Consider the following 9525-nt stretch of genomic DNA (forward strand, 5'->3'; position numbering starts at 1 on the left):
CAGGAATGATTTGATGCATACTCCCTTGCAGCTAATGGCTGCTGACTCCAGAAAGAAGCAGCATCCTACAATTATAAGGGAAAAATACAAAAATAATAGTTTACGACACAACGTACGCAGAAGCATATATGTGCAAGATTTTTCCTTTCTCCTAACTTCATATGCAAATTACTTAAAAGAGGCCAGAAACTAAATCTTAGAACTCCAAAGGATGGAACCACATTCATAGATGCCATTATGCTGCTCTAGAAAATAATGCCTCAATAACTGAACAAAGTTATTGTGAATTCCTGAATTTGGTTTATAATCATACTATACTCGTTTATTAGATATATATATTTTTATCATTCCTGTTCTTTCAGGCAAACTTTTAATGTGGTTTTTACTAGAGAATTTTACCATATATGCATATAAAAAATGTTATACTTTTGCAGTCCTGATCTTAGTAAACAGTGACATGATACATAGTTGAATGATATGCATGGATTCCGTGCACTAAAATCCAAGTAGGCCCGTTGACAAAGCGCCAGCTTCAGATAGCCATAATAATGTCTTTTAAAATTGTTTATACTATATTTAGCTAAGGCAAGGGCTGAAAACAGATAGGTCCTTGCAAGGGTAGGATGGATGTGTGTGCCTGCGAGTGAGTGAATGAATAAGTGATCTTACCATGTTTGCCTTAAGTAACGATTTGTAGATTGCTTCCAACTCAGATCTGCGAGCATCGAACTCTTCAATCTTCTTCCACTTCTTTCTTAAAGAATTTTCAGCTTCCTTCCTCTCAGCACATAATTTGTCCAAGCGATGTACTTCTGACATCAATGTATTCAAACTAGCACGCAATCCAGCAGCCTCTCTTTCCTTAGCCCAAACCTCTAACTACCAGCATCAGAAAAATCGCGTGCCAAGAAAGGTTTTGATGTCAAATGGAGAAAAGTTATCAGTCACAATTACACAGGTCAAAATTAGCATGCAGGAAACAAGACCAATTGAAGGCCTACCCAAACAAGGATATAGATATAAACCGAACTAAATCAACACAGACAGAGCTTTTCCCACTTCAAGCAACATCTTAAGTTACCAGAGCAGCAACGTAATATGTTCAAGGTCTGACCAAACCCTTGCTCCTTGCTGTCCCACCCCCAACATACAACCTCAAAACTAAAAAAGACATCCCTCATGCAATCAAAATAACCAACAGAATTGCTTAGAACACAAAGAAACACAAAACTATTACATAAAATCTTATCAGTGCTAATATGGCAAGACTATCCACCTCCTAACAAGGATCCATTCAACATTAGTTTTCTTTTCTCTTTTCATTATTCTTTTCAAGATTATCAGTGACCTTAGAACCTAGTTTATTTGCCCATGTCAGCATAGGAAAGATTAAAAAGAGTTTATTGTCAATACAGACTTGGTAAGAAAGGATGGTGCACTGAACATCATGAGAAATCCCCTCAGGAATAACACTGCTCTTTTTGCTACTTTTTTCTCTTTCTATAACAATGCCACCTCTGTTATATAACCTTTTTCCTCAGGCAGTCAAGGTATACGGAGAAATTATCCTTAACCACCCATTCATTACATCTCAAAATAGGAAAATTCCAAATGATCTTTCTCTAGTATCTAAGTTTGGCAAGGGCTTAAAGTAGCAACTACAGAGCACTCTTAGGCTCTGAAATATGTTAAGCAAACAGAAAAATCAAAAAGATGAAATCGAAAAAGAGGAAAAAGGTCAGGTAACAATCATTAAATGATCCTCAAAATCAAGAAATACAACATGCTCTAAACAAAGACAAAGTATATAGTAGACGTAAAAATGAAACTATATCATCACACAGAAAAACATGAAAGCATCATTTACGTTAGTCCATATTACATATAATTTTGATTTCAAACCAACATAACATAAATTAGAATAAGCATATGAAATATTACCTCAAGTTGCCTTAGGCTGCTCATATTCTGTGATGTTCCAGCAGCAACAAGTGAGTGTGAGGAAACTGCATCACCACTCCCATGGAGACGTTTCAATAGTAGTTGACTCATGTTTCTAGATTCCGCAGCCTTGTTGAGTGCATCTTCGGTGGCCAAAAATTGTTGCACATGTGCTTTCTGTAGAAAGTGTATGATAATGCATAAAAAATGAAAATAGAAACCCGAATTTTTTTGAAGATTTTTAGGGATGTATGTAGCTACCTAGGATATAAAGTTACACTAGAGAGAGAAAACATTAGGAGAGAGATCATATCTGCAAAAGTACAAGGACAGAAAAAGAGCAGGCTCTAAGAAGGTATATGGCATTGGATCCCTTAGGCTGCAAAACTCAGCAAGACAATAGGGGCTAGGACAGAAAGAAAAAGTATATAAAACAAAAGTGCAAGGATGAATGGTGAAATCAACTATATGGTGGTCATTTAATACACAGATATACCTGTCTCTCCAGAAGTTGATTTTCAGTCCCTCTTGAAGGAACATCGCCCCCAAGTTTCCCATTACCATAAAGATGATATTGTAATGGTGAGCTTATGTCAGTAGAAGCCTCAGTTATTGTATCGTTTTCATACTTGTACCTTCATAATATAAAATCAAACATAAAAAACTTGGCATGGCAACAACTGGCACCAACTTAGGTGTGTGCAAACAAATGAAACTTAGATGCAGAAATCAGATATCCTGGTGAATATATTAAGTAATCTTCATAAAACAAGTAGGAAGAAGAGTTTGCGAAATATATGTTAGGTAAAGAGAGAGTGGATGCATTTGCGGAAAAAGAAGAGTCAGTTAAAGCCCATGGGAATGAACAACCAATCACCATAGAGTTTCGAGAGAAGAAAAAGCTCATGTACAACCACAAGAAAATATCCCAAATTGAACAAATAACAACAGCTGGATAGTACAAGACAAGCCTATAGTCATACAGGTAATAAGTTATCCAAATTGACACTATGCAAATGAAACACAGCCATTACTTAATGCACGCAGCACACCCATGAGATTGCTGACACGTGAAGCAGTCCAAATGAGCCAACACAACCCATTACCATAAGTTTGTAAACACAAACCACAAAAGTCGAACAGAAGGGATTTCGCAAAGATAATGCAAACGCCGATATCATGTAAGACAGAACAACTTTGGAGTGTAATCTCATACAAAATGATATTAAGAAGATGACAGAATTGTCAACCGGACAATGCTCTTACTTCGACTGAGATCCATCAGATCATGAATCACTTAAAGTGCGCACATGAAACCAACTTTGAAAAGTTAGTTCTTAAAAGTGCACACAACACAATGTAAAAGAAACAAATAATATATAAGGAGCAGTAATGAGCTAAATTAATAGCGAAAACATTTAAGTAATCAATTCTTAAGATCATATCAAAGTCAAGTAAGGTGAAAGAGGATCTTATTGAATCACTTAATCAATCAGATTCACGAGTAAAATGTCATTCTCCAAGTTGTGGCTTGTTTCTACATTATACGACAGCTTTTTTTTTTGCAGCAAGAGCAGCCAGAGAGAAAACAACTGAGAAGATGAGCTTCATTACAATAAGGCTCAACAGAGTGCCATCTGACATCCAAAAACTAAGGCACCAGCATAGTTCATAACTGGTAAGCATGCTACTTTTGCCAGTACTATATAGACGCAAAGCATATATGTTCTGACTAATAAAACATTATTCAAAAGGCGTTCAAGAAAAAATATATTAGAATTTCTAATTTGGTTTCAACAAATACAGCATCAAAATTTTAATACCATGAAAACACAGGATAAAGGGTCCTTTGTTCACGAGAATACCTTAATGCTTCTGCATCAGCTCTAACATCAATTCTTTCTATTTCTCGATTGATCAGAGTTTTCAGCCTTTGGGTGTATGAAGTGATCGCTTGCAGTAACTGAGGGGGACTTTTTAGACAATCTGCCATCACATCTTTAATATCAGTAGGTAAATCACCATCAACATCAATGCCTAATTTTGCAGCTTCCAAATGAGAATTCACATGGATTCCACTTCCTTCATAAGCTGGAAAAGAGCTGCGAATTTTTTCAGACATCTGCATGGCAAGAGATTCACACACTTTCCGAACATTTCTTTCCTTTGTTGTCTCAATAAGAATGACATCTTCTGCAGTTTTGCTGCCTTTGACAGTTGAATAGAGTTCCTTCCCGTTATTTGCATGGAAGCTGGTCACCATTTCAATAGAGGAGTCAGCACTGGATCTCTGAGCATCCCTAGCTTGATTTACATAGGACCGGAGTCGTTTATGGTACTCAGCAAATATTTTTGCTGCTTCATCACATTGTTGATCATAGGCCTCCAACATCACCTGCTTGTGCCTACAAATAGAGAATCGGTCTATTAATTACGTTGCTCAACAAGGATTTCGAAAAAAAAAACTAGTCATTTCCATTGTAACTTCTGCATTATTAAGCATCTGTTATATATAAACTCCAAGATTATTCTTCTATCAATAGACGGTCGGATTAGCAGATCAAATCACTATGTGAAAAGGACTCAATTACCACTCCACATTCTAACAGCAATCATCCGCACATAAAATATACAGAAAACACAACTACCAACCAAAGGGATTTGACCATGTAATTGCTGAGATCTCACCTTCAACTTCAAACATACTTCTTTCACTACAAAATAACCTGTCTTTCTACTATGTTTTGGGCACTTGCACTCTGCTGACAGTCTGAGACCAATTGTAGCACTATTAGACCGCCCATTCAACTACTTATTAAGCATAAATAACCCTAGGCCCAGTTAAAAACGCCGATAAGAAAATTTTATCCACAGTACAGCATTACATAACTTCCTCTACAACCAATCAGAAAATTAACCATTACCAAAAAGTTAATATAGTTAGCGTTTTGCAAACAAATAATGAACCTGTAATTTGACCGCTCATCGAGCATTCGCTTGCGCTCAGCCTCCTCTCTCGAGACCTCAATCATCTTAGCCTTCAACTCCTTGCGCTGCCGCCTCACAATCTGCCTCAACCTATCCACTTCCTTCTCCGCCAACTCTCTCTCCTGCAATGCTATCTCCCTACTACTACTGCCGCCACTCGTCTCCTTCCCCATTCCCAATTTCTCCTTCCTCCTCCCTTTATCAACATCATCCGCACCATGTACAAGAATGTTCCTCCGGATATTCTCCACCGTCTTCTCCGACTTCACCCTCTTTATCAAAAAGTTCCATACTGGGATCATATTCCCTCGGCAAATCTTACGAAGCGATTCTGCGGTGGGTGCTGAGGCCTTAGCGGAAGATGCATATTGTCCGAGAGGTCTGTAGCCCATTTCCTTCTGAAGCCATTCCAAGATTGCCTCGGGCTGGGCCACCGTGCCCGATGAGCTCTGCATTGCGGAAGTGAATAGCCCTAGGGTTTTGTAAGTGGACTGTAGTGGATCTTCAATCTTTATAGCGACCAAACTTTCGCCGGATCAGTCAAAAATTGATTCAATTAAATAATCAACAGATCTAACATTGCCGGCGAAGATGAAATCAAGTATAAATTTGAGCAGAACTGTGCACGCTCACTTGATAAGATACTGTATTCATACACGTATTCGTGACAGCGTGTTAAAGTACACCGAAATGTACCACGATTGGAAGTGGACAAATTGATGAGAGAGAGAGTTTGAAGTTAAGAAGCCCGCCCGAATGCCCAATAGAGTCTGCGCATTCCGATTCCACCACCAACTATTGGATCGGATCTTGATCCATATCACATGTTCGACGGGTCCCCAGTCCACCCGTTCAGAATTGTCAGTTTGATTTAAACGAGTACGAGTATTAAACATTGTCAATTCTTATAATTTTCCATCAAAAACAAGGATGTAATGTCATTTATTTATTTATTTTGAAAGCAATACTATTATTTTAAATTTATGTATCATTATTTAGATTGATATATTTGAATTTTGAAAAAATAATTTTAAGTAACTTCGTATTAAAATAATTTGAAATTCATCATTATTTAATAAATATAGTTCAAATTTAGTGTGAGAGATTTGAAATGCTTTAAATTTAAAACTACCCAAAAAACTCCAAACAACTTGTGACTAAAAATTTGAAATATGTCAATTCAGATATAGTCTTGGCTAATTAAGTAGGAATTAATTGCCCATAAAATCTAACTCAGTGAAATTATGGTCCGTAACTTTAAGGTTATGGATTTAAACCCTACCAGGGATGTATTTTATTTTTATGGTAGTTGTTGATTAAATATAGTTATTTAATACTAATTATTAATATATAATTGTTACGTTGTCAGTTGTTGTTATATTTGATATTGATGATTCATTACTTTCACCTAAAAAAAATAAATTAGAATTTGAGCTAATAAATTTAACCTTTTTTTTTTTAGGAACACAATTTATGAAACCACATGATTAAATTGAATTTATAAGAAGTGTATGTTGATAAATTAATTAATGTAGGAAACCACATGATTGTTGAGTAAAATTGAAGATTAATCATGTCTGCCAACTTGATGTTTTCTAGTATCATCTACACTGTATTTTCAAATATATCAATGAGAGATGAGGTGTTAGTGTTTGACATACAACTATTGCTATATTATTTCATAAATAAAATTTTATGGGCTCGTATAGTTCGTGTGATAGAATTAAATAGGATGAAAAATTGAATAATTATTAATTATATTTTGCATGATGTTTGGTTTGAGGTATTGCACGTGAGATATCTCATTTGATAATATAATATGGTGTTTTGTTGAAATGATTATAACGTATGATTAAATGGAAAAAGACTATAAAGGATATCTATTTTTAAGGTATTTATATTTTTATATTGTAGCTTGTGAATGATTTAAAAAATAATTAAAAAAAACTACTAAATTATTTATTGAAATACAATTGCTTAAAATAAAATTAATTTGTGAAATGCTTCTCTTTTTTTTTGTCTATTTGTATATAAAGTCGAAGTTGAAAATACATATTCAATTAATGATAAAAATGCAAATATTTTTTAAATGTCCAAAATAGGAAGAAGTAATATTTTTACTACATTTTATTATTAAATTGTTATTATTTTTCAAATTATTATTTTATTCAAACAAAAATGGGAGAACAATGATTTGACTGGTAAAATTATATTATGGGCCTAAACAGATTGTAAATTAAGGAGCATTGAATTGCTAGTTTGATTTAAAATTGGGATCTTGTTATTACTGTGAATGTCATTTAAAATTATATTAATAATTACAAATATGGAGAATTATCGTACGTGTATCTTTCATGGTTGTATATACGTATAAAAATGATCTTTTGTTACGAAGAATTTGAGTGAAATACTTTTTAAAATTGTTAATTGATATGAAAGAAAATGAAAATGATATATTGATATCTATATAGATTGAATGGACCTACGGAATCAAGTATTAGAACGTAATTATTATCTTGATCATTGAGGATTTTTGGTAGTCATTGTGGAATAATATTGGGATTAACCTTTAGAATCCATATGAATATCCAATATGTCCCATTTTATCTTAATATTATTGTTGCCGTAATATTAAGCATGCATGTGATCTTTAAATGGTTTATTTTCTATGTATAGTTCTTGCTAAGCAGTCAATGGGCCTCATAGGTCGGACAGTTTGTAGGGCACATTAGGATAGTATTGGGACGCTGGTAAAGCCTTATTCGTTCAGTTCTCACTTAGATGTCTTTTCACGGGATAGATTAGAGGTTGTGATCTGCACCATTTATATACTTAGACATGAGTAATTCTATGTGATTGTAGGGTCGTTCTCCATTGAGGATAAGGTAATAAATGGTATTTTGGGATACATTAGATGATGATCATGTGATTCAATCATCGTCCGATATGACATTCACATGCTTGATTGATATTGTTATCCGTCAATATGATGTTTTTAACTAGTTTGATCGAATTTTCTATCATGTGCACTGACATAATTCTATTTAATTAGTTTTATTGGATAATTCTCGAAAAAAATAACACACCCACACATTAAAGAAAAGGAAAGTGTCATTTTTGACTGTATTGTTTAATTTTGATGTCAATATATAATCATTGATAATTATTAATTACGAGTCCTTGGAATTAATAAAAATACACATCTAGAATCTCTAGGTCATTTTAAATTAGACCTTATGACGTGTAGAATCCTTTCTAATATTCTCTACAGTTGGTTCTCATACGGTGAGAACTTGACTGCGAACATTAAAGATAATCTGACGGCTTAACTGGTGACATAATCGAACTTTACACAAACCAATGCTCTGCAATAGTACAATAAGTTGTCGGCAAGTTGGTATGGCATCACATTTTTATTATATTTTATTTAAATTAATAATTAATATACTCCACCAAAAAATATTTATTTTGTATTATTATTATTTACTTAAAAAAATTTCAGAATATATATTGGCTATTTTACATTTATTGTAACCAAAAACAAGAAAAAATATCGAATAGCATTGTACTCGTATTAAGCGAAATAAATATTAATATATTATTAAATAATAATAAAAGTTTTATTTCAGATATTATTTAGATTATTAATTATATAATAAGTATAATTCTTTATATGATTTAATGTACAGAGTGTTAGCAGCTGTTGAAAATAAGTTCAAAATATTGCTTTTTGTTTTACGACATATGCTTTTGATCTGTTTGATTTAAATTATAATTTATGCTTTTTGTTTTACGACATATGCTTTTGATCTGTTTTATTTAAATTAAAAGTTATAAGTAGTTCTCTATCAATTTTTATAATTTATTAATAATATTATAAATATTAATTTATTTTTTCGAACACTATTTTCACTTATAACTTTTGTTTTCAAGTTATAAGTATTTGTTTATATATTTTACTCTTATTATAATATATTTTAAGCGTGAAAAATTTATTATACGCACGTAAAAACGACGTGTTACAACGGCTAGTATTATTTAAAGGAAGGACAAGATTTGTAAGTAGATTTATGTAATCATGCTAGTTGGACTATTGACTAATTATCTAAATTTTAAATAAAAAATAATAAATAAGAGTATTTTTACATAGTCATCTGTTGATATTATTATTAATATTTTGTTTTAGGTATATAATAGGAAAACGGGGATCCGTGAATAAACATTATACCTAATATAACAATAAAAATAAAAAGGTTTATACATAATTTTATAATAATTACACCCTTTTTTTTTAATTCTGATTTATTTAAAAGATATAATCTAGAAATAGAAATAGATGAGCGACAATATTTGAAATAAATTAATTATAAGTGTGATATACTTATTATGTAATTGATTATTTTTATAATTATATTATAATTGTTATATAATTAATTTAAATTTAATTAAATCGTTTTAGATTATAATTTTTTTAGTACAAATGAATAGAATATCTTATTTCAACCACCGCAGTACGGGAAAGCGTGTGGGCTGAATTCCGCGCTTTCAATTACCTATTATTTCCTTTTTTTTTTTTTTTGTTTCCACATCAAGAAA

At 32.6% G+C, this 9525-nt stretch overlaps 1 protein-coding gene across 1 annotated transcript in view; it reads right to left on the bottom strand.

Moving 5' to 3' along the window:
• LOC105167518 (AUGMIN subunit 5) overlaps positions 1–5681 on the bottom strand; it is a 10313-nt gene extending 4632 nt beyond the window's left edge. Inside the window, exons 1-6 of the mRNA XM_011087285.2 lie at positions 4909–5681; positions 3807–4346; positions 2438–2576; positions 1942–2118; positions 670–879; positions 13–65 (exon numbers count right to left, since the gene is read on the bottom strand). Coding sequence (XP_011085587.1) covers positions 13–65; positions 670–879; positions 1942–2118; positions 2438–2576; positions 3807–4346; positions 4909–5384 — 1595 coding nt within the window. The 5' untranslated portion in view covers positions 5385–5681. The remainder of the gene's footprint in view (positions 1–12; positions 66–669; positions 880–1941; positions 2119–2437; positions 2577–3806; positions 4347–4908) is intronic.

Source organism: Sesamum indicum, linkage group LG8 (assembly GCF_000512975.1).
Source record: "Sesamum indicum cultivar Zhongzhi No. 13 linkage group LG8, S_indicum_v1.0, whole genome shotgun sequence".
NCBI classification, from domain to species: domain Eukaryota; kingdom Viridiplantae; phylum Streptophyta; class Magnoliopsida; order Lamiales; family Pedaliaceae; genus Sesamum; species Sesamum indicum.